Source organism: Drosophila albomicans, chromosome X, assembly GCF_009650485.2.
Source record: "Drosophila albomicans strain 15112-1751.03 chromosome X, ASM965048v2, whole genome shotgun sequence".
NCBI classification, from domain to species: Eukaryota; Metazoa; Arthropoda; class Insecta; order Diptera; family Drosophilidae; genus Drosophila; species Drosophila albomicans.
The window spans coordinates 14,139,802-14,165,287 of NC_047627.2; the positions used below are offsets into that span (position 1 = coordinate 14,139,802).

The window sequence follows — 25,486 nt, forward strand, 5'->3', positions numbered from 1 at the left end:
TTGGAAGCTTTTATTGCTATCGATGCTTTGTACATACTCAAAGGGTATCGATATCAATGACAATTACACAGAGTTGTTTTGGGGCAACGGCGCTGCCCGCGCGCATCGTAAAAGCAAATTGCATAAAGCACAGCACAACACTCAAAACAAATGCACTTTGCAGTATGTTTTGATTTCCATTGTGTTGAAATCAATCGCGCGTGTCGTCGACGTCGCGTCAGCGTCGCCATCTGATTCATGCACACCACACAGCACACACACGCAAAATCTACAAATCGAAACGAATCAACTGCGCTGCGCGGTTTGGACAACAACAACAACACAATAACAACGACGGCGACGAGCCAACCACGAAAAACGAATTTGTATTTGTATTTTTTGTTTTATCAAAAACGTCATTTGGGTCTGAACGGTCGCATTTCGTAGTTGCGGCACGACGGGGTAACAACAACGCTAGCGGAGGCGTTTTGTTTATTTTTGCGGTGTCGTTGTTGTTGCTGCTATTGTTCAGTTATAGATGCAAGCATAATTGTTATGCTTCAGTGAAAACGCAAAAGAAGCCTTAACAAAACAAATAAGAAATACATAAAAAAAAAGAGATTTGCCAATAGCAACAGCAGTCGAAACTTGTTGCTCACAGCTGAGACGGCAACGGAGGCTGAGCCGTTGACGTCGACGTTGACGCCTGCAACGCGCAAAATTGTGAAATTGAAATTGCAAAAAGCAATAACAAATCAAATCCAATCAACAAACAGACGACAAATATACAATATATCGCAGTCAAACTGGAGAAGTGGAAGAGAACACGCAATTCCACAAAAAAGATGGATCAACGGCAGCGCAGTCCATCAGCCAATGCATCGGCAGCGACTGCAGGCGGCGCAGCTGCAGCGTCAACGGGGACGTCGACAGCAGCAGCGGGAGCAGCAGCAAATGCCGATAAACCAACAGTTCTCGAAGGTATCGTACATGCAAAATATACAGTTACAATATCAAGCAAACAAAATATAATAAAATTAAAAATATAATATTGCAAGTGGACGTGTGTATATGTGTGTGTGTGTGACACACCACTCGATACATCTAGTCATGCATATGTAAACACAAGTATATGCGTGTCCACTTTTGTCTGGGCGTTTTGCTGTGTCTCATTCGCACACACATATACATATGCACGTACATATGAGCGAATGTATGTGTGTGTTTGTGAGTTTTATCAGCACCCGCACAGCGAGCTTTAATCAGGTCACCGTGGAGTGCGCGACTGGCGCCAGGCGACTGTTCCCAACTCCAATTCCAGTCGCAGGCTCCTTTTGCTCGCTATAAATAAAACTACGCATTAGCTTAAAAGGCTTTGTATAAAACACACACACACGCTTACGCATCTACGCAATAGCGAGGACATGCTTGAGTGTGTATGTGTGTGTGTGTAAGTGTGACCTGTTGATTGAGCTATTTTTGTAGTCCTCTAATGCTTGCAATTGTTCTACACGCACACACACACATGCACACACCACTTGACTTTGAGCCGCGCTCTGTGTGTGGCTGATGAATGGACAAGCGATACATTTATCGCCCCACCTCCACAATGTGAATGCCAATGCTAATGCTAATGCTCATATTGATGATGCGAAACCTCCTCCCACCAAAACCAAAATGTATTTTCAGATTAGCAGAAACGCTGGCTGCTTGCCTTTGCCTCCCCCTATTGTTGCCTTCCTCTCCCTCTCTCTCTCTCACTGAATCTTTTGCTTCATTTTGAACAAAGAGGTTTCTCTTTCCTCACTTTTTTTTATATATATTTTGCAACTCGTTAGAAAATTATGTGATAGTTATCAAAGCCAGCTGATAGCAATTATCTATGGTAGCAAATATTAAAAGACCAACAAACAAAAAAAAAACAATTATTTAATTTTGCTATAAACTACTTAAATTGCGATAGCGTTTCTGCGAGTCTACTCGACTCACAGTTACCTTAACTGCACTTTTTTAATGTTGATTATCATATGATATTTCACAGTTCTTGAATAAGGAATAACGATTTATTTGTAATTATCTTTGATTCCAAAAATATTTTATATGATGTTCTTTATATCGTTATTTCTTAATTGGCTTCTAATTTGAATTATAATTCCCCACTCATTTATGAAATATAAATCTTATAGTATAGCAAATTATATTCATTAAGAATATGTGAATCCCACAAACCATTTTTCTTTGTAAACGACATTTCCAGTTCACCAAGATCTCTCCTTATTTCTTTTTTTGAGCTGTACATTAAACTTAAACTTTAGTCATAATCATGACGATAAACTCAATTTTGCTCGCCACTATAAATATTTTACTTTTAAGAAGAAGAATATGAAAATATATATATATAAAGCACTTTTGTAAAAGAAAAATGTTTCCCATTTATGTTATTCCATTTAAACTCTCTTTTCTTAAATAGTACTCTATAGACATGTTTGGAGAATCATTTACTGACGATATCAACTAACTGAAGTCTATTTTCAGATACATAGTTAAAAGTACTTTAAAGAAACTATCAGCATATTTCACTTAATTGCAACTTGCTAATTTTCTCATTATTCTTCCTCTTGTTCTGCTTTGGCTCCACAACAGGATAATCTGCTGAAGTCAGTTTTCACTTAGTTGAAAGTACTTTAAATCAGTGCTATTGAAAATATCTATAATTCGCTTAATTGCAACTTGTTAATTTCCTCATTATTCTTGCTCTTGTCCTGCCTTGGCCCCTAGGCGAGTTGCACAACAGGATAATAGGCTGAAGTCTGTTTTCAGTTGAAAGTACTTTAAGAAAATATCTATATATTTCACTTAATTGCAACTTGTTATTTCCTCATTATTCTTCCTCTTGCTCTGCTTTGACCTGTTCTGCTCTGCTATTTTCAGATAGTTGTAGTACTTTAAGAAAATATCTATATATTTCACTCAATTGCAACTTGTTAATTTCCTCATTCTTCTTCCCTTAGGCGCATTGCACAACATATTCGATAGTCTGCAGGACAAGGACGAGCAAGTGCGTCAGGCGATGCAGCTGGCGATCGTAAAGATACTGGAGACGCATCCAGAGCGTGCCACAAAAATTTTGACTGAATATCGCGCCCAGAACGCGAAGCTAAACGAACAAACTGTAGCTATGCTCTTGGAGTAAGTCACAATCGCATGCTTCTTAAAGGGGATTTTCCTAATGACTAATTTGTATGTGTGTCACACTTCTAGCTGCATTCATCGCGTGGTCCGCGGAGAGACATCGCTGCCAACGGCGGCGAACGAGAAACTGATACTGCTCGCCCTCGAGGAGCTGACACGTAGCGTGGATCAGCATGTGCCGCTAATACAGAATCCGGCGTTGCACATACTCGTTGCCATTGGACGCGGCAAGGATTGCACGCTCGTCGTGGAGATGCTGCAGGCGCACAGCGGTCCAGCGGGCAGCGTGCCACACTTTATGCTGATGCAATGCCTCGGCCAGCTGGCGTTGGCGAACACAGCGGGTTTGGTGCCGCACATCAAGACGATCCTGGCTCGCTGTCTGCCCCACTTGGGTGGCATCAAGCAGGATCATGTGAAGCTCGCGTATGCGTATGCGATTGGACGTTTCAGCGAAGCGCTGCTAGAGCATGGCACAAATACGCCCAAGGGCGAGGCAAAGGCGGCGGCAAATTGTGCCACCGAGATCAGTGTGGCCTACGATGTGCTCTTCAACCAATGGCTGCACTCGCGCGAGATCAAAGTGTGCATGGAGATCCTCCAAGCTCTGTCCAGCATGTATCCGCTGCTGCCTACCGATCGCATATTGGATCAGGCGCCGCGTCTGGTTCCGCAAATATTGGCTCTGTATCGTCGCAGTGTGGATCGCAATGCGGTCACACAGTTTCTGTGCTCGGTGCTCAAAACGAATCTCCAGCTGCACGCTCAAGTGTTGGATGGCGTCATCGATGCGCTGATCACGCATCTCTTCGACCTCGTCTGCGTCTATCCGGACTACGAGAAACCCCAAACTGTGAAGGGACACTACGAGGTGTTGCGTTGCTTTCATCTGCTCGCCGGGAATTATGCTGGCAAAATAATGGACACACTGCTCATCCATCTGCGCAACAACAGCGAAAGGGAACGCATCAAATCGCTGTTGATACTGACGCATCTGCTCAACGCGTGCGCCGTGCAAATCGAGTCCCGGGTGCAGTCGCTCATCGAGTGTCTGAAGCAATTGATACTCGCCGAGCGAAGCGTTAAAATGAAGCTCACGCTCCTTAAGACAATTGTGGCCCTGGCTCAAAAGTCGCTGATACGCGACAAGGAGTTCGTGTGGTTTGTGGTGCGACACAGCTGCAAGTACAGCAAAATCAGCCAGGAGCATGGGACACTGGAGGAGCATGCCACGCTGGTGGTTAGCTGCGAGAATACGTTGTTTATGCTCGCCTCGACGGTGGGCACATTGGATGATCTGCTCAAGCGTGAGCTGCTCAACTATTTTCTGCTGCTCGACTACACGGATATCTGTGGGAATTTGGCCAAGTGCCTGGCCAGTCTCTTTGCCAAATCGCCGCACATTGAATACGACATTGCCAGCGACGATGAGCAACCGAATGCAGCATTGCAATCCTCGCCAGCTGCCGGTGACGCTGCTGGCAGCGTTGAGGAGCGGCCTGGCGGGGGATTGATGGTGAAGCGTGGCAAGGTGATTGTGCCGAGTGCGGAGAGCATCTATGCCCGGTGCTTGGCGCTGCTCGGAAATCAGCAGTGCATCAAGCGGGCATCAAACATACTCAGCTTCCTCAAGTACTATCATCCGCAGCTGAATCCCGCCCTCGAGGAGCTGTGGGAGCGTCGCATCTCCGACATGCTGCTGCACATCAATCAGCCGGCTAATTATCTACAGCAGCTGCATGATTTTGTGCTCGAAACAAATGAATTTCTCAACACACGCGACGAGCAATTCGCTCAACGTTTGGCCAGTAAACTGGCCGATCAAATGTATTTGTATCCCATGCAGATGCCCCACATCGAGTGGCAGCTGCCCGAGCTGAGCTCCGAGCGTGGAATGCTCCTCCAGGCAGTTGCCCTGACGCTCTGCCAGGTAACGGATGTCGCTTGCATCCATACGAAGATCGATCTGATTGTGACGACGGCGCGTCAGGAGCGTCTCGACAAGCATGTGAAGCATGCCGAGTACGAGCGTCGCATTGAACCCTGCGCCCGGGCCTTGGGCTACATTGCGCGCCAGCATTTGGCGCATGTCATCAAGAAATTGTCGGAGCTGGCGCAGATGGGTGGACGCAAGCATTCGACGGGTTTCTTTAGCAATCTGCACTTCATCAAGGACACGCACAAGGAGTTGGAGAACTACAAGAGCAATCTGCTCGTGGTGAAGGCCTTTGGCCGCATCATGGACGAGGCGGATCCGTTGCAATCGCTGCAGCATCTTGACGATGCCATGCTCAACTTTCTGATGATCCAGTTGGCGGGGCACAAGGATCAAACGATTATGTCGGCCATTCTGCAAACGCTGCTTAGCATCTGCAATCAGCTAATTGTGACCAAAGAACAATTGCCCGCTCCGCTCAAGCATCGCAAACAGATCATGGACACTGTGTTCAGCATACCCATCGAGTCGCCGTTCCACGATTTGCCGCTGCTGCCAACGATCCTGAAACTCGGCACCGATTTCATACGCATTGGTGAGTGCAAAGCGCTTAGCGAGTAAAGAGTAACGAGTAGGCAATGTAGATAGCGAGTGTATTTACAGTTGTAGCGAGTAGAAACATAAGCAAACGAATTTAAGCAATATGTTAGCGAGTACAGAAATTAAGGCAATGTATTATATTGCTTAGTGACGAGTAGGGATAACTTAATAAATCTTTGACATTCTCTACATTTGTAGCGAGTATGCTTAATTTGTAGACAACAAGCATTTTCAACGAGTCTTCAAAGAACGAGTCAATAATAATTTACATTTGTACCTAACTTAGTAATGAAGTTCTCTTTGCTATAACGAGTAGCACAATCTGCGCACAGACTACTACAAATAACGAGTGTTTCTATTCGTCATAACTATTAAATCATATTAAATGAATTTCTTTCGATCTTTGCAGGCGGCAGCGACAGTTTGGAGGGCGTCGACGGCAGCGTCATCTTCGAAATCGCCTGCAAAAACTTCTTTGGCTGCGCAAAGCAACTCAAGATGAAATTCGAATCACAGGAGGAGGACGAGCACAACAGTTTCCTCGCCAAGCATCTGAACGAATCGCTGCCACAGCTGAACGCGCTCGTTCGTGTCATTGTCGAATTGGATCCATCGCCATCGACCCTCGATCTGATCATTGGCATCCTCGAGTGCTGGATGCGCGACAAGAACTCTGAGGTGCGGATCTGTGCCAGCCATGTGCTTAATAATACGCTCGAAGTGTACATTAAATCTATGAGAATTGGAGGCTTGGAAGCGCCCTCAAAGTTCAATCAAACCGGACAAATGCTGGGCAAAATTGTGCCACGTTGCATCGACTCGAATGGCACTGTGCGTCAAGTATCGGTGGACATATTGCAAAAGACATTGGAAATTGCCTGCATCTATGAGACACTGACGATTGCTAGCATCGACAGCAGCGCCGAATGGCTGAAGGAGATCGAATCGATCAAGGAGCACATCATCACCGATGAGCCCAAGCAAATCTACAATCTGGCTGGCGACATTGCCAAGATCATAGCGCAACGCATCTCTAGTTTTCAGTATTTGCAGTTCTGGTAAGCAGTATTTCTTTATCGCTCTCTCGCTCTATATTTCACAAATCTATTGTCCTCTCTTTCGTTGTGATGTTGTGCTAGTTTTTAATTAGTGATTTTAGATAATTAAAGTTGGTAATTCAAAATTCGTAAACTATGTCGTGTACAAATTGCAGCCTCTTAGCTCTTACCAGTTAAGCTATCACTGATTTCCACATGATTCTTGCTGATTCGTTTATTCAGTGAATGAATTACGACAAAGCAATTGAAAAAAAAGAAAGAAAATCTATTACAGATAATCTTTACGGCTTTCTCAATAATTAAGCAATGTGTAGAAAATTTAGTCTCCTAGCTCTTACCATTTTAACTGTGCGTTAAAAACTTCACTAATTTCCAAATGATTCTGACGATTGTAACTCGAAACTTCTTCGCTAAATGTGGTTCAATGCTATACAATTTGAAAGATCTATAATAGTGTGTGTATAAATTGCAGCCTTCTAACGCTAATAATTAATCAATCAACTTCTCTCCATCTCTCTTGTAGTAAAACGCTGTTGCAATCGCTGCGGGATCCAGAGCAAAGCTCCACAATTGGTGCGAGCGTTGTGCTCAAGTTCTTTATACAGCAAAAGGGATCGGAACTGTTCCACGCCATTCCCGACTTGGTCAAGGGCAGCCTCGTCGCACTGCAGCTCTGCGATGCACCGCGTGCCAAATCGGGTGTACTTAAGGCGCTCGTTGCCCTGACCAAACACCATCCGAAGCTGGTGTGCGCCGAAATGTTGCAACAGCCGCTGCCCTACGACGAACATCTGGTCGAGTACTGGCATCTGGTGTGCAATGATCCCGACTTGACGGGCCTCATGCTCGACAATTTCCTCCAGCTGCTGAGTGGCGCTAGTCTGGCCGAACCGGCCGAAAGTCAGCAAACGGATCGTCAGAGATTGGCCAGTGTGCCGCCGTTTGCCATCTTTTGTGCGCTGCACGAGATGCTGCCCTGCAAGGATATACACGATGTAAGTAAGCCACAAAGACAGTAGAAAGGTGTCGATTAGCTATCAAAAAATATTTCCAAAGTCTAATTAAAGTGTAAATCAAGAGCTGTAAGATTCATCTTTATTCATAGTCGAAATTGTTTAATATACAATTTTTCACTTTTAACATTTTCGGTAGAAAATTACCCATACATATGTACATATATCAAATGGTTGCTAACGTGCCTTCTTTTCTTAATTTTCTTGCAGCAATTGGAAGCGCGCTTTGCGGAGATGTTTTGCATGCTGCTGACCTCGCTCTCCAGCTACACAAATCTGGGACCGCCGATGCCCGTCGGTGCTCCCATAAGTCCCAGCCAGCCAGGGAAGGCGGCGAGCAAGTTTGGCTTTGTGCCGAACAAAGAGCTGGTCAAGCTGAATCCCTGCCAAATCGCGCTGGAAACCTTTCAGGCGTTCCTCAACAATCTGGAAATGGAGCAGATCGCCACAGTGCTGACGGTGAACACATCGCTGGCCAGCAGCACCGATTGGCATAGCTACATCGAACTGCTCACCCCGATGGCCATTGGACTAACGCATCAACTGCAGCTGAACAGTCCGGCGATGCGGCAGCTGATCAACGTGTTGAGCAAATACGTTGCCTCGCCCCACGACGGGCAACGTGTGGCAGCCGTGGGTCTCTACTCGCGGCTGGTGCCGCTGAAGCCGTGCGGCGATCTGGCCGCCACGATTATGCTGCACTTGGGCGCAGCGCTGAGCGATCCTAATGCCGTGGTGCGTGGCCTGAGTCTGCAGGGCATGGGCTATGTGGGACAGTTGGGGGAACTGGAGGCGCCACGCTACTCGGAGATGGCCATTCAGGCGCTCCTCAAGGGCGTCGACGATACGGTGGGCGATTGCTTGATCAATATACCGCTGGAGAGCATGCGCGGCTTGTCGCGCATTCTTCAAGCGTTGCCCAGCGATCGAGTCGAGCCGTTCCACGTGTCGCTGGCCATACGCATTCGGCCGTTCTTCGGCAGCTACTCGATGGAGATGCGCGAGGCGGCGATCATCTTGTTTGGCGATCTGTGCGAGTCGAAGCATGACGATGGCAACAGTTCGCCCACCTCATCGATGGAGGCGCTGCGTGAACAGCTCTTGGCCAATCTGTTTCCCCTCCTCTTGCACCTCAGCGAGAGCGACCCGAGCATCGCAACCGCCTGCAAGGGAACCTTGAGGCGTGTCTGTCGCCTGCTCCGCGCTGTGCGCGTCAACGAGATGGCCGAGCAGCAGCTCAGCGTGGACACCGAGCAGCTGCAGTACAACAGCTTCGTGGTCGAGTTTGTCAAAGTGATTGTAAGTGAGCAAAGTCTATTAAAGCATAGATTACAAATTAATTTATAACCTAGTGTAAATACTAAACGCTACTTTAATATTTGGCTAAACTGAGCAAAGTCTAACGTGCTCACTGTGTTTGTAATTCGTGCTAAGCATGAGATTACCATGATGAGCGCAATCAAGAACTCTGAACCCAACTCGACCTCATTTTTATTTATGCTTAACTTAATTTTAACATTCCCGAGCAGCACGAAACACTTTTTATAATTTGTATAATGAAACGAGATCACTTATCTTAGAGTTGGAAGGGATCAGGAACTCTGAATCGAACTTGATCTCTTTTTTATTTTAAACACCTTTCACCTTGTTTAAAATTATGTGCTATGTGCACCACGAACCACTTTTATAATTGAGATTGTGCCTTGTAATGTAAAACAAACTCGCATCTTTTAAATCAAAAACTATAGCGAAATCAAAACTGCACTCTTAAAGAAATGTGCCTAACTTAATCTTAGCTTTAGTTGCTCTAAGCATAAGACAGTTATGTTTAAATTCGATTTTCATTGTATATAGTAACATGCAAAGGAATTAAGTATTAAGAGTTAATAGAATACTGTCATTTGGTTTGTTAAATATACGATTATTGCCTATATTAATCTTTCAAATTCTATTAAGTTGAATGTTAAAAACCAAAAATGTTCAACATTAAGCTACATTACTCAAGTACTGTTCATCTCTGTGTTTGCAGTGCTTGGAGCTGACGGAGCACACGCAGGACTTTATCGACTCGTGCCTGCCCAAGCTGCGCAGCCAATGGCCCGAGGTGCGCGGCAGTGCAGCCATCGTCATCGGTAAGTATTATAAATAAAAGGTACAAGATAATTGAACACTAAACTGTATTCAACATTCAATTGCAGGCATCTTGCACAATTTCCTAAATGAGCGCAATGCACAGACCGAGTCGGTGGCCAGCAAGATTGCCGTGTTGCTGAAGGATGAGCAGGCCACGGTGCGTATGCGTGCTGCCCAAGCATTGGGCTACTTCTTTGGAGACGTTTAAAAGGCGACAACAGCAAGAGAAGAGTGAAAGGGGGACCAAAAAACAAGAGAGAAAGAGAGAGTCATCTATTATTATTACATCAAACATTATATTTAGTATTTATCCTAATGTGATCCTGCCTACGCTGCTGGGCATTCGTGTGGGGGCGTAGCCTGTTCGTAACTGTATCCTTATTATGTTGTATGATAACCGTGAAAATATTTCAACTCTGTTACTCGTATATTAACTACATATACACATATATATATATTTAATTATTGCATTTATGCAAATCGTTATACAATATATGTTCACATGCATATTATATTTATTATATATAGTGTCGTTGCTGCCCCAGCTTAATTGTACAATAATCACTGTTGATCATCGTATCAAACGTCAATTATGTCGGCGATTTGTTATTTCCTCCCCTTAATTCCAATAATTATTGTAATTTGTGTACCTTTATTAACACGCTTATATGCAAGAAAACCAAAAAAAATAAATATTAAAATCAACTCGAATCATTCCAAAGCATGAAACTGTATGCGACCAGTTGACCAGCCAATGGCCAACACCGTTCGATTGTTTTCCCTGTTCAGCGGCTGGAAGCAAACATAGCTGGGATACTCAGTGGGCGTGTCACCCAACAGATAATAGCCCACGGATATTTGCAGTCCAAACTTCTGTATGAATGTCCGAAATATGGCAATCGCATTTGTCGAACGGAATGTGATGGCCAGGAATTTGCCATGTGGATCCCAGGCTAGCTGCTGCACGGCGCCGCCAATGAGATTGGTGTTGCTGCCATCCAAGGGAATGGCATTCAGATCCGCCACGGGCACCACTTCCTTGTCATCGGAGCCCTTCGCTGCGAGTGGGAGTATAAGAAGTAGAAGTATAAGTTTTAAATGTAATCAGTAATCAGACATAATATTACAGTATATAGGACAGTACTTTTCTACTTGCAAGCATAAGAGATAACTCAAATGGAAGCAGCATAATGATCTTTTTATCGAATAATACTCTTACAGATTGCATAACTCTATAGTAATCAGTGTTATTACATAATTCTAATGAGATAAAATAGTTTACTATGCACTTCTACTTGCAAGCTTAAGAGATAACTCATGTTCAAGTAGGAGCAGCATAATGATATTTTGCTACATTTGTAGTTTTATCAAGAAATCTTATTATTATTATAAACTATACTAATAATACGCTAACGAGTTCTATTCTTGACGTAGTCAGAGAGTCACATTATGATACTTAAGTATTAGCAGATTGCATAAGTCTATAATAATCAGTGCAATTATTTTATTCTAATGAGGTGGAATAGTTTACTTTATACTTTACTTTTATAATTGCAAGCATAGAAGATAACTCGTATAATTATCTTTGGCAATCAATCAAGAAGTGGTCTTATTACTTAAGATAATCACCTTTTGCCACATTTGCAGTTTTATCAAAAAGTAGTCAGCGAGTATTATAAACTATACTAATAATATTCTTGTAAGTTATATTCTTGATGAAGTCAGAGCTATGACAGCTAGTCTGTCTCATCATGTTGTGTGCTTCAATAAACATAGACTTAACCAATTAACCCACAGTTCGTTAATGCTTGATTCCAGAGTTGAGGAAACACTGGAGCATCTTCTCTGAGTATGTCCAGTGCAAACACTGGAGAATCTCCTCTATGTATGTTATTCTGACTCCTGCTGAAATACGTTGAATCGCAGTGACTAAACGATCTTCTTGACGTTTAACATCTACCACTAACGATGTTGCTGGCTTTAGCATCCATCATCCATACTGTGCGACTTTTAAGACGAAGCCAAGTTATACTGGACCTCCACTGGTCCATGATCCGCCCTCCTAGGGATATCCGATTCTCCGTAACCTATTACTATCTAATACAAATACAGCTGACTTAATAAATACTTAATAACAATCTTACTTAATAATAATCTTCAAATTTCTTATTATTTAGTTGTGGGCAGCATTATACAGACGGTCTGTGGGCTTCAAGCAGCCGTCTACCTGTTGCATACCCTCTTTGCTCTGGGGCACAATGCACAACAAGAGTTTGGCGCAGTGATTATGCGAGACTCAAGGCACAAACACCGCTTGCCAATTGTGCCCGTAGTAACTCAGTCTAATCTTTGCCCTTGCTATCGATTACTTACTGGGTCCCAGCAGCAGCTGTACGAATTCTATGCGATACAGGATGGGTTCGGCGGTGCTGGCGAAGAGCAGAAAGCGACCGCAGGGTGACCAGCAGGCGGCCTGCACATTGCCCTCGTTGCACACCCAACGATCCGTTGTCCAGCGCTCGTTGCACTTCCACACACGAAACACACGACCCACGGTGCTGGCAAAGAGCCATTCGTTGTCCGGCGACCACTTGAGCAGCGAGCCAGGCGGACCAATGCGACGCAGCGGCAGCATGCTGCCATTGTCTATCTGCCAGATGAGTATATCAGGATCAGCAATGGAACCGGTGGCCAGCAGTGTGCCATCCTGCGACCACTGCAGCGTGCTAATGGGCACTTTGTTTGGACTGGAAGTTAAAGTGTTACAGTTAAGTAATGGAGCTTATCGGTATCATGTCGAACATACTGTTTCAAAACTAGGCTGGGATTCGTGATGCGCCCCAAATGCAAATTGCCATCAATGGTCCAGAAGCACAAACCCTGCTGGCAGCCCACGACCAGCTCAAAGGGGCACATCGGACGCCAGGCCATGCACGTGATCTGCGTCTGGGCGGGACTCTTGAGCACCAAGGGCTGTCCATTGTTGTCTATTCGCCGCATATAGATGCGCACCATATCGTCAACGCCGGCGATTGCTAATTTAAAGAGATCACAGTGCCAGGCCATGCAGCGGATAGCGCTATTTATCCAGTCTCTACGTTGAAATTGCATTTAGGAGTGTGGGCTGAGATAAACATGAAGACAAACTCACCTTGTTTCCACATATTGTGCAATGCGCTCCGCATTCAATTCGCCTTTGTGGGGACACAGATTCAATTGCAGGGAATTGTAGCGTTCCAGCAGATCGGCAATGCAGTCCGCTGTTCGGCTAATCATTGGCATTTGTTCACGCGTCCTTGGGCTGCGCGCCTCGGCCAGGGACTCCAAGAAGCCGCCATCGAAAAATGCCCGCGTAATGCGCTTTGGCACGCTTTCGCTTTCGTCCGGTATGAAACTTTGTGCTGCTGTGAAGCGTTGTGAGAACGTTGTGCCGCTTAGTTCTGGCTTCAGGTTGATAACTGGATAATTGTCCAACTCGGCGACATAGTTATAATTGCGCCCACCACTTGTGGGCGAGTTGAATTTGTGACATTGCTTTAAATTACTCAACGATGCCATTTAAATATTTTGTGCACTGCACGCAGCCGGCTAAGCGATGTGACAATCTCACACATATCGAACGATATTCGATGTGTATCGATAATTTGCAAATCTAACATCAGATGTTAACTTAACATTATTAGGTAAACATCAATTTAATTCAATGTTAACCTATATAATTTCAACTGTAATATTTGAACTCTTTATGAATAAATAAATTTAAATTTAACGTCTATCATAGCGTGTTCGACAACAGCTGTTTCGATAACCTTCGCAACTCGACATATCAACTTGTAAAAAACTAATTTTAGTTGAAATGTTCATTAAAAGCATCAAATGCATTATACTGTGTCATATCAAGGCACTAACTCAACAGTTATGTTCAACTCTAAAATTAAGGTCCAACATTTAAATGTTCGACATTTCGATGACTCTAACAGCAAGCCGCGGAACAGCGATAATTTGCATATCGTACAAATGCTGCAGCCCTGGTTTGCAAATTTATCGCCATTTTTAGTTTTCATTTTGTATGAGACGCACACAAACAAAGGCTTTTTGTTATTATCATCAAAATAGCAACATTTATGCCATTTGTTGATGACGACAAACGCGATCCAAGTGTCATTTATAGCATGAGAATTGCCACAAATCGTCAGCAAGTGCAAAAGCGGCCGAGCAGCTCGATAATCCGCCAATTTCCAGAGCAGTTGTCGCCAACGCTCTAAACAACAACAAAAAAAAAAGGCGCGCAATAAATAAATAATTTGATTGCTTCAAACATGTCACAGCATAGCAAATTCACCAGCTGCAGCAGCAGCAGCAGCAACAATAATCATAGCAAGCATAAAGACATCAAGAGTTTGTTGCCCAATTTCAATGAGTTCATCGATGGTAAAGATTCGCTGGATAACTTGGGTAAAATAATCGACTTAACGAGTGATTAATTCTAGCATGCTGATATTAATTTCAAAATGTTTGCAGACGCCTTCGTGTCCAATGCGGTGCAATTCATTGCCATGTGCCCCAATGCCTTCAACAAACAGTTGCCTAAATCGGAGAACGAATGTCTGCAGAAGATTATGCAGGCTATGAATGCGAGGTCAACTGGTGGTCAACAGCAGCCTGGTCAAATCTTTTATGAGCAATATAACGACGCCACCGAATCAGTGAGTGTGAAGTGAGTTTGAATGCCACAATTAGATTTTACTGACACTTATTGCTTTGCACAGATTAATGAGCAGCGTGTCCGAGACATGTTGGCCAATCTGCTGCTGTGCAGCGTGCAAGATGACTCACAGCTGCAGCTGTTGCTGGGCGATGGCTCACTGTTGCTCCCACCCCACAGCAGCAAATCCTCACTGCAATCCTCAAGCCAACACAATGGCAATGGAAATGGTCTTAGAAATGGCAACTCAAATGGCAACAGCAGCGGCACCAGCAACAGTAACAGCAGCGGCAACACCATCAGCTATGATCCAACACAAGCGAGCGTGGCCTTGGGCCAACAGCCGATACCCAACTATATGCTTGAGCTGGCGAAGCAGCAGAATATCGATGTGGGCGATGATATTGTGCAGAATGCCATCTACTCGTTCATCGGGGTGCAGGGCAAGTATCTGAAGAAGGATGTGGTCACGGGACGCTTCAAACTGGATGCCGCACATGCCAAACAACTGTCGAGTGGCCAAAGTAGCCTGCTATTGCGTCTCGCCGAGCTCGGTTACTATCACGATCAGGTGAAGAAGTACTCGAACAGCTCGACGGGTTACAATGCCATGGGCAGCATGGGTTACGCCTTCATGTCCAGGCTGAAGGAGGAGCTGAATGATTATCATGGTCAGGTGGCGCAGCTGTTGGATGTGGTGAAGCGGCATCGCCTTGGCCAGCTGACAGACTATGCGAACAGTGATTTGGATTGGTTGCAGCAGCGTCAGCAGGCACCGCTGACACTGATGAAGCTGATCACATGGTATATGCGTCCATTGCAGCGCATGCAATGGCTGACCAAGATCTCGAATGCGTGTCAGTTGCGCAAGGGCGGTGAACTTGCCTCCGTCGTCTATGGCTTCCTGAACAATGGCAATCCCATGTTGGATAAGCTGGCCAATGATCTGTTGAGTGTTTGCTGTGTGCCGCTCGTGCACATGATCTCCAAGTGGATGCTTGAGGGTGGCATCGAGGATAACCATGGTGAGTTCTTTGTCGAATCACTGGCCGAAGTGGGCGCCGATCGTTTGTGGCACGACAAGTTTCGCCTACGCTTGAGCATGATTCCCAGCTTCATCTCGCACGAGTTGGCCGACAAAATACTGAAGACGGGCAAGTGCATTAATTTTCTGCGCGAAATCTGCAAGATCGAAGAGGCTGTCAAGGGGCGCAAGGAGTTGAAGCACATCATCGACAATCAAGGTAGGATAGAGAATAGTGTTTATAGTATACTTTAACTAATTTGTTTGGCCAACAGTTTCGCACATCTTTGCCTTTGTGCCGGATACCACTTGGCATGCGGCCATCGAGACGTGCTACGCACAAACATCGAAACATGTGCTGGACATCATGGTGGGGCCGCACAAGCTGCTCGTGCATCTGCAGGGAATGCGGCGCTATCTGCTGCTCGGTCAAGGCGACTTTGCGACCATCTTCATCGAGAACATCAAGGATGAGCTGGTCAAGCTCGGGTCGGATATTTACTCGCATGATTTATCGGCCATGCTCGATGCCGCTTTGCGTGGCACAAATGCCCAGTACGATGATCCCGAGATCCTCAATCACTTGGATGTGGTTGTCAAGACACCGTATCCGGGTGATTGCGGCTGGGATGTGATCTCGCTGCAGTACACGGTGCGTGGTCCGTTGGCCACGATGCTGGAACCAGCGATGCCCACGTATAAGACACTCTTTAAGCCGCTGTGGCGCATGAAGCACATGGAGTTTGTGCTCTCCACCAACATCTGGAAGGAGCAAATGGGCAATGCTAAGGTAATATTTCGAAGCATATCCAATATCAAATTGAACTTACTAATATCTTTTTCACAGGCATTGCGCGCACTCAACAATGAAATTGGCAAAGCCACATACAGATTGAATCTGTTTACGGCCGAGATCATGCACTTCGTCCACCAGATGCAATATTATGTGCACTTCGAGGTCATCGAATGCAACTGGGTGGAATTACAAAAGCGAATGCAAGAGGCAACCGCCTTGGATGACATATTGGATGCGCATTCGAAGTTCTTGCAGGCGATTAGCATTGGTTGCTTTGTGAAGGATTCGACGAACAAGGAAAGCCATCTGGGTGTAGTGTACGATACGATCATCAGTTTGGTGAACATACAAGCACAGTTCTACGACGATTGTTTCACCGAACTGAATGCCCGCAAGGAAATGGCCAAAATCATTGCCGAATCGGAGCAAAGCGGTCGTTTTGGTTTGACAACGGTGCAGAAAATGGAACGTGATCAGGAGCGTAAAATCTTCGAGCAAAAGGTCATGACATTCTGTCACACACTCGAGGACACATCGTCGATATATGGCAAGGCGGTGGGTGGCTTTTTGCTGGCCCTCAACTCTAGCACGGATCCCAATCTGCAGCTGTTTGGCACACGGCTGGACTTTAACGAGTATTACAAGAAGCGCGACACAAATCTCAGCAAACCGCTGACATTTGAGCACATGCGCATGAGCAATGTGAATGGCCATACAAAGAGTCATTCAACGGGTAGATATAGCATGGCGCCACAATTATAGGTTGCCCCGTTTAGGTGTCGAAGAACAAACGCTGCTTCCCAGTGCCAACAATTAGATGAAGAACAAAACAAGCACAATTATTTAGTATACCACAAAAGTTACATAGCTTCGACTTGCTGCGAGATTCTCTAATCATAATGTAATTTATTTACCTAGTTTAGAAGCAAGTTACGTGTAGCACAATTTGCCATTTATTTTTGGGAACCGTGGCGAGTCCAAGTCGAGGCAGTATTAAGCAATTTATGAACATTTCGATTTCCCTGTTTTTTTTTTCTTTTTTTTTTGTGTCAGCGCAAAGCGTTGCCATCGAAAATATGTTTACATAGATATTTCTAGATTTATGTATTATTTCTAACTCGAATCGTATTTATTAATCACATTGAACACCAACCAAAATCAATTCCTTTATTGAAAAGACTTGCATGCTTTTTTTCCCCCAAAACCCAATTATTGTGTAAGCTTTTCTGCCATTAATTGTTAATGCCAATTTCATTTTGTTAAATTATTGAAACTAATGGCGCAAGAGCCAATTTTAAGCAAATGAATGTCATATATATTATACAATGTTTTGCCATATGCAATGGAAACGCGATTTTAAATGTTACTACTTTAAGAGCAACCTCAACTAATTCTAAATAAAGAAAAATTGTTATTGAAACGAATTTCACAAGTTATGCTAAGCAAATAAAATAATGTCTTGCCTTATGCCACTATGATTGTTTGTAAAACGATTTGCAAATGCATTAAAATGCAATAATGAATTAATCTTGTTATCTACTTGAAAATTTAATTCAATTCGGTGGTCGCATTTGAATGCGCGATAATTTAAACAGTCGACTATCGCAAAGTGTAATCGATAGCCGCTAACGATGAATATGACATTCACATGTCAGCGCCATTTTAAAATTCTTCGTTTTTGTAATTTGACAATTGTTTTCAGTTATTTTTGATTGAGCTTGCATTTCCTGTCATACATTTTTGTTGTTGTTTTTAATTGTGTGTGACTGCAGTGAAAATTTTTTAAGCAGTATTTAATACACCATGAATACAAATATTATGAGCATACTCGAGGAGTTGCGGAAAATCATCAACGATGAAATTTCGTTGTACGCATTGGGTAAATATAAAAATGTTTATACATATGAATGTAATTAACTATCTAGTAACAATCGTATGTCTTTCATGGACAGATTTAGTGCTTAACGATGCTATGCAATACATTGAAATGCATCCCAATGCGCTGGACTATCCATATTTGCAGGCGGAGGTCGATTGCATCTACAAGATTAAGTTTGTTCTGGACAAACGCGGCAAGTTCCATAAAACGAATTTGTGTGGCGATCGCTTCCAGGATTTCTTTCTTATGACCTGCCACGGTGTAAGATAGTTTCATTAACGAATATTTGATGCATTTTCATTTATTATGTATGTGCTTATGCAGATCGAGGACAAACGCATGCGTGACATGTTGGCAAATATGTTGCTGTGGTGCCTGGAGGATGAGCCTGAACTGATCGAGCTGTTGGTCAAGGTCGGGCTAATGACCGTCTCGGACATCAACCAAATCAATTCTCGCGAGGAACACATGAACACATCGCCATCAAATTCCAGCCACATTTGGCGTCCATCTGAGATGCGATTGAATGGCGATTGTAGCGACGAATCGATGACCAACTATATTGCCAAGGTGCAGGACGAGAGGACGAAGTTGCCAAACCATGAGCTAGTGCAGAATGCCATCTACGCATTCCTCGGCATTCCGGGCACCTATCTGCTGAAGAATGGGAAAACCAATCGAATGAGCTTGAATGAGGAGACTGCTGCGCAACTGTCGCGCGCGCAATGCGGCATGCTGATGCGTTTCTCGGAGCTGGGCTACTATCACGATTGCCTGGTACAGCACTCCACGCAGAACAGTGGCGCCAATGCGCTGGGCACGTTGGGCTTGGCCTTCATCTGTCAGCTGAAGCTGCTATTGAATCGCTATCATGGCGAAGTCGCTCAACTCCAAGATGTGCACTCAAGCAACAGGCAAAAGCTCAGCGATGTGTATGCAAAATTTGGCGATTGTTGCTGGACAAACGAGAAGCCCCACCAACTGAAGCTGCTAACGCTGCTCGCCTGGTCGGTGGGACCTCTGAGGCAGCTGCAGTTGCTCAACAAGATTGCTACGCATTGTCACTGGCATAAAGGCGGCGCTTTGGTCTCGCGCGTCTGCGAGTTCCTGTACAATGGCGATCCGATACTGGACGAGGTATCCGGCAAACTAATGCGTGCCTGCTGTGCGCCGCTTATGCACATGATTTCCACATGGATGATCGATGGTCGTGTGGAGGATGTGGATAATGAGTTCTTTATCGAGAGCTTGGTGGAGATCGACAACAATCGACTGTGGTACGACAAGATTCAGTTGCGCCCCCACATGCTGCCCTCATTCATCTCTAAGCAGCTGGCTGAGAAGATCCTCAAGACGGGCAAGAACGTGCTCTTCATGCGAAAGATTTGCGGTATGACAAACCATACCGTAAAGCATCCCGAGCAACTCAGGGATATCATAGAGAATCGCTGTAGGTGCAAATCGATTAATAGCTCTCTTCCAACTTTAATTGTTATCCTTTTCTTGCTAAAAACTAGTTTTTGAAATCTTTAGCAAGCCGCACAATGCTGACTGGGTGTTGGCCATTGAGAATTGCTATGCGGAGTCGTCGAAGCAGGTCCTGGACATCATGGTGGGGCCGCACAAACTCATCGGACATTTGCAGGGCATGCGACGCTATCTGCTGCTCGGCCAGGGTGACTTTGTCAACATCTTTATCGAGAAGATCAAGTGAGTAACTTTATCTACTTATCTTATAGCTAGCAAAAATGAAGCCAACTGAAAGCCAAATTCATTAATTAAGTATTTGTTTGTCTTTCTGTCTGTCCGATTAATCGACTGTTTAAACTAAAGCTGAAGATAAAACTTCTTAGTGCTCTAAGCAGCTCGAAATTGTTTTGAAATTTGGCAACGTTGCATTGAATTCAAAATGATTTAAAGTTAGGAACTAGAATTTTGTTACACATAAAAAGTATTTCAGTGATTAACTTTTAAATTTTGAAAATTTAACCACAACAATCAACCGTTGCTATTTTTGAGTGATTTCATTCAATTTTCAAAATAGCTATCACTTTTTGAGTTGTGTTGGTCACACTAAAATAGCTAACGAATTAATTGTTTCTCTAAGAAAATAAATTTGGTTGAATGATGGCTTCAGAACGATCAAATAGAATTTGACAAGCAATTTTTATGTTGTTTTGATTTGCTAGCTAGCAAATTGCTTAATTTGATTGAATGATAGCTTGATTGATTGGAATTTAATAAACACTCAAATTGTAGCTACACTTTTTTTTAACTCCTTTGGTCACACTAAATATTTAAAAATGGCCAGCAAACTAATTGCTTAATTGTTTCTCTAAGAAAATTAATTTGATTGAATGATAACTTTATGATAACAAGCAACAACAAATTGTAGCAACACTTTTTCCTCCTTTTTTGGGTACAATAAATATTTGAATATGGCTAACGGATGAATTCCTTAATTGTATCTCTCTCTATCTGTCACCAGGGACGAACTGGACAAAGTTGGCAGCAATGTTTACTCCTATAATCTGTGCAGCATGCTGGACGCGGCGCTGCGGGGAGCCAACGCGCACCACGATGATCCCGAGATCATGGAGCACTTGGATGTGGTGGTGAGAACGCCGTATCCCGGTGACTTTGGCTGGGATGTGATCTCGCTGCTATATTCGGTGCCTGGTCCGGTGTCCATGGTGCTGGAGCCGGTGATGCCGCAGTACAAGACGCTCTTCAAGCCGCTGTGGCGCATGAAGTACATGGAGTTTATACTGGGTCGTAATGTGTGGAAGGAGCAAACACGCAATGCCAAGGTAAGTTCGATTTCCCGGTTACCAATCGATTTGCCCTGACTGCCTGCCTGTATTGTGTGTGGGGATAAGATTAATCTAATCTAATCCAATGACTGAATGGACTGACTCTGTTGTCCAGTTTATGTGCTGCTCGCTGGTTGGGATTGATAAGGAGAACCAGGCCAAAGTACACAATATACATTCCATAGGGGGAAGAGCAAAAAAAGAATAATTGAACTGACAACAATAGCAATAATTTCCGTTTTGGTCGCTTATGTATTATTCTCTAATTACACGTAGGTATAAACATACAAAAAAAAATAAACAAACAAAAAAAAGTATATAAATTACGAACGAATTGTGTTTGTGCGTAATTTGTAAAGTTTTGCAACAAAGTGATACATCGATTTTGTATTAAGTTTTGTTGAACGCTGATCTCGAAGAAGAAATGTGGGTGGAATGTGTTTCTCTCTTCTCTGCTCTTCTCTTCGCTTTTTACCCGGCTTACAACTTGGCGTCGGTCTTGAGCAGCGGCGCCAGCTTCTGGGTGAGCATAATGTTGCCGGCAATCTTCAACTTGCCCTTCATGAATGCAGCCTGTGGGTTGAGTTTGCCCAGCGCAATGTCAACCATATCCTCATCGGCCACCGTCAGAGTGGTGTCCACCTTAACACCCTGAGCGGGTCCCTCGTAGGCCTTGGCACTCTTGCAGTCCAGAGCTGTTGTAAGTGTAGAATTGAACGAGTGTGTGTAAGTGCAAGTGAATACGAAGCAGTCACGTCTAGCGGTTCGCTTGCTTGGACTGTGGGTGCGAAGTACACGGCACGAGTATCGCAAATCGCGTATCGGGTAACTGCACTTTGAACTTTACACCAATCACAGTTGACGCAAGTCGAGTTTATCGATACTTACTCCATTCCTTGGCCACCTTGCCGTCCTTGGTGATCTTGTAGAGGAACACACCGTTCACGGCCTTGGCCTTAGCCTGGTTGTCCTTCAGACCATCGATGATTTTCTGGAAAACGGCGTCCGATTGCAGCGACATGTTGTTGTTGTTGTTTGCTCGGTGCTATAATCAATTTAATTAAAAGCGCACAATGAATACGATTTGAAATATTTGAATATTAATATTACGTTGCTTACGCTTGCAGGGAAAAACGAGAAATAATGAACAAACAGCGGCAATCGTTGATTTTTATGCCTTTTCTTCTTTCTGGTTTTTTTTTCTCTAATGCCCTACTCTAGCACACACGCACACACACTTGGAGCGGTGGGCTCTCGTCACACACACACACATTTGTACACGCACATAAACACACCCATCCCCCATATAAAACAAAAAAAATCGATAGTCTTTTGGAGTTTGCACTCTCATCATGCTCTCACTCACACACAGTGCGCTGTTATGTTAACAGTAACATGTGTGTGCTGTGCACTGGCTGCTTACTGTTGGCGCCCTCTACACATGGTGTAATAATGTATGTAGGTTGGTCTTCGCTTGCGGTTTGTGGTGTGGCTAATATCAGCTGCTTTGATAACGCGTAGATTAAAGAGGAAATAAACTTCACATGGCCTTGGTTGTAAAATTGAATGAGTTCATTCCTATTAGATAGTTGTGATTTCTTTTTCTCACGTTTTAATGTGCCGCGATCGTTGCACTGACCGATAATTGTTAGCTGGAATGAGAATATGACAACCCTACAATATTATTGTACTATGCACACCGCGCACTGTGCACTGTGCAAAGTGCGCCACAATTCGAAGATCATAAATGCTCTGGATTGCGATAACGATAAGTGGGAGCTGCTATAATATGGATTATCGTTTAGTTTTTGACTATCAGTATTTCCTTTCTCTCAGCAAATCGAATACATACATACAAACATATGTATGTATAATGCAATTAATAAGTTATCAATACAACGTATGTATGTCTATATTCAACTATATATTTTTATGTACATCAGTTGCGTTTATCAGTATATGCAAGATGATGAGGCATTTTTTTCTTTTTGGTTATTGTGGTTGATGGTTAAGCTTTCGAGACATCTTCAAACTTTTCCGGATCGAGTCCGGCCTTCTTCATCTCCACGGCAATTGAGAACAAATAGTCATAGCATTCCGACCTGCATTCAATTATAGAAATACATTAGTAAATTTTGTAAATAGTTAAGTTTGACTTTCTTACATAGTTTTAGTCTTCTCCCATGTCTTGCCCCACACATAGACTCCATGACGTCGCACAAGAATGGCGCTACATCCGGGATATTCCATCATTGCGGCATACATGCTGTCGGCCAAGTCGCGTTCGAAGGGCGTATTCTCAATGATGGGCACAACGAGTTGTTCATCGTAGCGTAGATAACGCTTATCCGCCTCATCGTAGATGCCCTAAAATGAGAAGATTAACAATTAACATAGACATCTTATAGCGTTGTACGCTCAGCCTATCTCTCTCTACCTTGATCATTTCCAAGTGCGTGCAACGGAAAGTTTTGCCCGGCCATAGCAGGGTTGCCATCACAGCGTGCTGGGAATGTGTGTGAATGCAGGCGCCAGCATCACGATGACGATAGGCAAGCATAAATAGTGGGGTGCATTGGCTTTTGGTCAGTCCTTTTATTTGTGGCGGCAACTGCAAGTCCTTGCCATCTTCGTCCTGCACGAAAAGATCCTCTGGCTGCATCCGTTCCTTTTGCACACCCGATGGTGCTATATAAATCTCTTTGCTGTCTCAACAAAAATCTAATTTAAAATTATTTTATGGCATATTTGATTTTATAGACTTGCTTGAATTTAATCGTCATGCCACCGCCTGTGCCGGTCACCCAGCCCAGATGATAGAATTGACGGCATAGCTCAGGTATCAGGTGGCGCGGATGCTCGGCAGGCAAATCCTTGAAAATTGTTGACAGCGCCATTTCAGACAACTTTCTTTGTGTGCAGACAACTAGCTGATAAGGCAGTTGATTTGGTATAAAAAAACGGTCACGCTGAACGTCTGTCACGCCGTTGCCGTCACGTATGTAAACAACAGTGTGACCGCAGATTGACTGTTAAAATACCACACCAAACCAATTAAATACAAATATTTAAATTAAGAATTATTTATACTTTATCATTTTAAGTCAAATAATAATACTACGCTAGCAACCGCTACGCTGTTAAACAGCACATACCAACCAGTGAGCATTATTTTGTTTGTTATCGATAATTCTAGTTGAATTGGAAATGTTATGTAGTGACCACTTTTAATGCGTTCTTTTATTTCAGGCACTATGGGCGATACATGATGAGATTTCGGCAGCCACTTATAAATTGCATTTGTTCACTGCTGAAATCATGCATTTTGTCCACGAAATACTCTACCATGTGCTCTTTGAAGTTATCGAGTGCAACTGGACTGCGCTGGTGAAGAGATTAAAAAAAGCTTCAGATCTTGATGAAATCCTAGATCTACATGCAAAGTTCTTAGACATCGTAAGCATTCGAAGCTTTGCGAAATCATCACAGGCAACACGATGCTGCCTGGAAACAGTATACATCAGTATCATGCATTTGGATAGCACACAACAATTATTCTACAATGATTGCTTCATGGAAATTGCTGCTCGCAAGCACATGGAGGACTCAATTGCCGAATCGGAACGTGCTGGACGTTTCGGTGTGACCACCGAAATGATGACGCAACGTCTTGAGGAGCGCAAATTATTTAAGAAGAAGGTCTCGATGTTCAGGGATACTCTCGATAGCCTTGCGATTAACTATCGTGATGCGATCGGTGCCTTTCTACTCGAACTCAACTCAAGCTCGGATACATATCTGCGGATGTTTGGCACTCGCCTCGATTTTAATGAATTTTACAAGAAGAAGGACATCAATTTATGTAAACCGTTAACTTTCGAGCTGATGCGTTTGAGTAGTGTAATGGGAGATCACAAGAGTCGTACTGCAGGACGTTTCAGTATTCGCCACAATGCTACTTTGGCTGATTTTTGATACTTGAATCCTAGTAACGTAACGTAACATGGCCAAGTGCAATTTACTGTTTAAACCAAGAATTTACAAATATTGTCCTGTGATTAAATAATTTTCAATGTCCACGAGTTTTTCCTAACTGTACTACCTCAAAGGAAGTTAGTTGCAAAACGAAAGAAAAATAAATGATGCATTTAAATTTCCGTTATTCTTTTGAATTTGGCGGTCGATTAATAACTATCAAAATATAACAGCATCGTAACAGTCTCTCAGAGTTGAGCTCAACGGCCAATGATTTCTAACAATTATGTTTTTCGACGAATATTCAGAATTGGTTTTGTATGAATAAAATAATTATTGTTACACAATAAGACGAAAATCTCAGCTTTGTGACGTGCTTTATT

The 25,486-nt window shown here is 43.7% G+C and overlaps 6 protein-coding genes across 7 annotated transcripts; 3 read left to right on the forward strand and 3 right to left on the reverse strand.

Moving 5' to 3' along the window:
- The first annotated feature begins 80 nt into the window (after positions 1 to 80).
- LOC117578181 (maestro heat-like repeat-containing protein family member 1) lies at positions 81 to 10,443 on the forward strand. Its single transcript, XM_034263494.2, has 8 exons — positions 81 to 960; positions 2,991 to 3,168; positions 3,241 to 5,702; positions 6,117 to 6,765; positions 7,289 to 7,760; positions 7,989 to 9,077; positions 9,808 to 9,910; positions 9,977 to 10,443. The coding sequence occupies exons 1-8, from the start codon at positions 825 to 827 to the stop codon at positions 10,117 to 10,119; spliced, it is 5,232 nt and encodes a 1,743-aa protein (XP_034119385.1). The 5' UTR covers positions 81 to 824; the 3' UTR covers positions 10,120 to 10,443.
- Positions 10,444 to 10,543: 100 nt separating this feature from the next.
- Positions 10,544 to 13,526, reverse strand: LOC117578182 (aladin). Its single transcript, XM_034263495.2, has 4 exons — positions 13,063 to 13,526; positions 12,718 to 13,005; positions 12,285 to 12,658; positions 10,544 to 10,969 (listed from the first exon to the last, which is right to left on the reverse strand). Exons 1-4 carry the CDS (start codon positions 13,467 to 13,469, stop codon positions 10,623 to 10,625), a joined length of 1,416 nt encoding a protein of 471 aa, XP_034119386.1. The 5' UTR covers positions 13,470 to 13,526; the 3' UTR covers positions 10,544 to 10,622.
- A 436-nt stretch (positions 13,527 to 13,962) lies between these two features.
- LOC117564256 (gamma-tubulin complex component 3-like) lies at positions 13,963 to 17,856 on the forward strand. Its single transcript, XM_034242962.2, has 5 exons — positions 13,963 to 14,366; positions 14,433 to 14,617; positions 14,681 to 15,860; positions 15,916 to 16,430; positions 16,488 to 17,856. Exons 1-5 carry the CDS (start codon positions 14,231 to 14,233, stop codon positions 17,196 to 17,198), a joined length of 2,727 nt encoding a protein of 908 aa, XP_034098853.1. The 5' UTR covers positions 13,963 to 14,230; the 3' UTR covers positions 17,199 to 17,856.
- A 341-nt stretch (positions 17,857 to 18,197) lies between these two features.
- Positions 18,198 to 25,285, forward strand: LOC117564266 (gamma-tubulin complex component 3-like). 2 transcript variants are annotated; one of them, XM_034242972.2, is made up of 6 exons: positions 18,198 to 18,315; positions 18,389 to 18,576; positions 18,640 to 19,765; positions 19,833 to 20,025; positions 20,804 to 21,125; positions 24,378 to 25,285. In XM_034242972.2, exons 1-6 carry the CDS (start codon positions 18,240 to 18,242, stop codon positions 25,101 to 25,103), a joined length of 2,631 nt encoding a protein of 876 aa, XP_034098863.1. In that variant the 5' UTR covers positions 18,198 to 18,239; the 3' UTR covers positions 25,104 to 25,285. The 2 variants fall into 2 exon arrangements, with proteins under 2 accessions (XP_034098863.1, XP_034098873.1); XM_034242982.2 differs by lacking the exon at positions 24,378 to 25,285 and adding an exon at positions 21,195 to 21,224.
- Positions 21,354 to 22,324, reverse strand: LOC117564302 (peroxisomal multifunctional enzyme type 2). The gene is made up of 3 exons (XM_034243002.2): positions 22,248 to 22,324; positions 22,017 to 22,173; positions 21,354 to 21,823 (listed from the first exon to the last, which is right to left on the reverse strand). The coding sequence occupies exons 2-3, from the start codon at positions 22,147 to 22,149 to the stop codon at positions 21,609 to 21,611; spliced, it is 348 nt and encodes a 115-aa protein (XP_034098893.1). The 5' UTR covers positions 22,150 to 22,173; positions 22,248 to 22,324; the 3' UTR covers positions 21,354 to 21,608.
- LOC117564291 (probable methylthioribulose-1-phosphate dehydratase) lies at positions 23,012 to 24,060 on the reverse strand. The gene is made up of 4 exons (XM_034242993.2): positions 23,895 to 24,060; positions 23,566 to 23,833; positions 23,293 to 23,495; positions 23,012 to 23,230 (listed from the first exon to the last, which is right to left on the reverse strand). Exons 1-4 carry the CDS (start codon positions 24,023 to 24,025, stop codon positions 23,137 to 23,139), a joined length of 696 nt encoding a protein of 231 aa, XP_034098884.1. The 5' UTR covers positions 24,026 to 24,060; the 3' UTR covers positions 23,012 to 23,136.
- Positions 25,286 to 25,486: the final 201 nt, after the last annotated feature.

Bases quoted from the DNA above. Each gene is read 5' to 3' on its own strand.
- LOC117564302 (XM_034243002.2), bottom strand. From the start codon at position 22,149: ATGTCGCTGCAATCGGACGCCGTTTTCCAGAAAATCATCGATGGTCTG. The intron at 21,824-22,016 runs GTAAGTATCGAT...CACTTACAACAG, and splicing joins CAAGGTGGCCAAGGAATGGA to CTCTGGACTGCAAGAGTGCC.
- LOC117578181 (XM_034263494.2), top strand. From the start codon at position 825: ATGGATCAACGGCAGCGCAGTCCATCAGCCAATGCATCGGCAGCGACT. The intron at 6,766-7,288 runs GTAAGCAGTATT...TCTCTCTTGTAG, and splicing joins TTTCAGTATTTGCAGTTCTG to TAAAACGCTGTTGCAATCGC. The intron at 7,761-7,988 runs GTAAGTAAGCCA...ATTTTCTTGCAG, and splicing joins CCTGCAAGGATATACACGAT to CAATTGGAAGCGCGCTTTGC.
- LOC117564256 (XM_034242962.2), top strand. From the start codon at position 14,231: ATGTCACAGCATAGCAAATTCACCAGCTGCAGCAGCAGCAGCAGCAAC. The intron at 14,618-14,680 runs GTGAGTGTGAAG...TGCTTTGCACAG, and splicing joins ATAACGACGCCACCGAATCA to ATTAATGAGCAGCGTGTCCG. The intron at 15,861-15,915 runs GTAGGATAGAGA...TTTGGCCAACAG, and splicing joins GCACATCATCGACAATCAAG to TTTCGCACATCTTTGCCTTT.
- LOC117564266 (XM_034242972.2), top strand. From the start codon at position 18,240: ATGAATACAAATATTATGAGCATACTCGAGGAGTTGCGGAAAATCATC. The intron at 19,766-19,832 runs GTAGGTGCAAAT...GCTAAAAACTAG, and splicing joins GGATATCATAGAGAATCGCT to TTTTTGAAATCTTTAGCAAG. The intron at 21,126-24,377 runs GTAAGTTCGATT...CTTTTATTTCAG, and splicing joins AGCAAACACGCAATGCCAAG to GCACTATGGGCGATACATGA.
- LOC117564291 (XM_034242993.2), bottom strand. From the start codon at position 24,025: ATGGCGCTGTCAACAATTTTCAAGGATTTGCCTGCCGAGCATCCGCGC. The intron at 23,834-23,894 runs GCAAGTCTATAA...TTGTTGAGACAG, and splicing joins GGCATGACGATTAAATTCAA to CAAAGAGATTTATATAGCAC. The intron at 23,496-23,565 runs GTAGAGAGAGAT...TTCTCATTTTAG, and splicing joins CGCACTTGGAAATGATCAAG to GGCATCTACGATGAGGCGGA.
- LOC117578182 (XM_034263495.2), bottom strand. From the start codon at position 13,469: ATGGCATCGTTGAGTAATTTAAAGCAATGTCACAAATTCAACTCGCCC. The intron at 13,006-13,062 runs GTGAGTTTGTCT...ATTTCAACGTAG, and splicing joins GCACAATATGTGGAAACAAG to AGACTGGATAAATAGCGCTA. The intron at 12,659-12,717 runs GTATGTTCGACA...TTTAACTTCCAG, and splicing joins CCCAGCCTAGTTTTGAAACA to TCCAAACAAAGTGCCCATTA.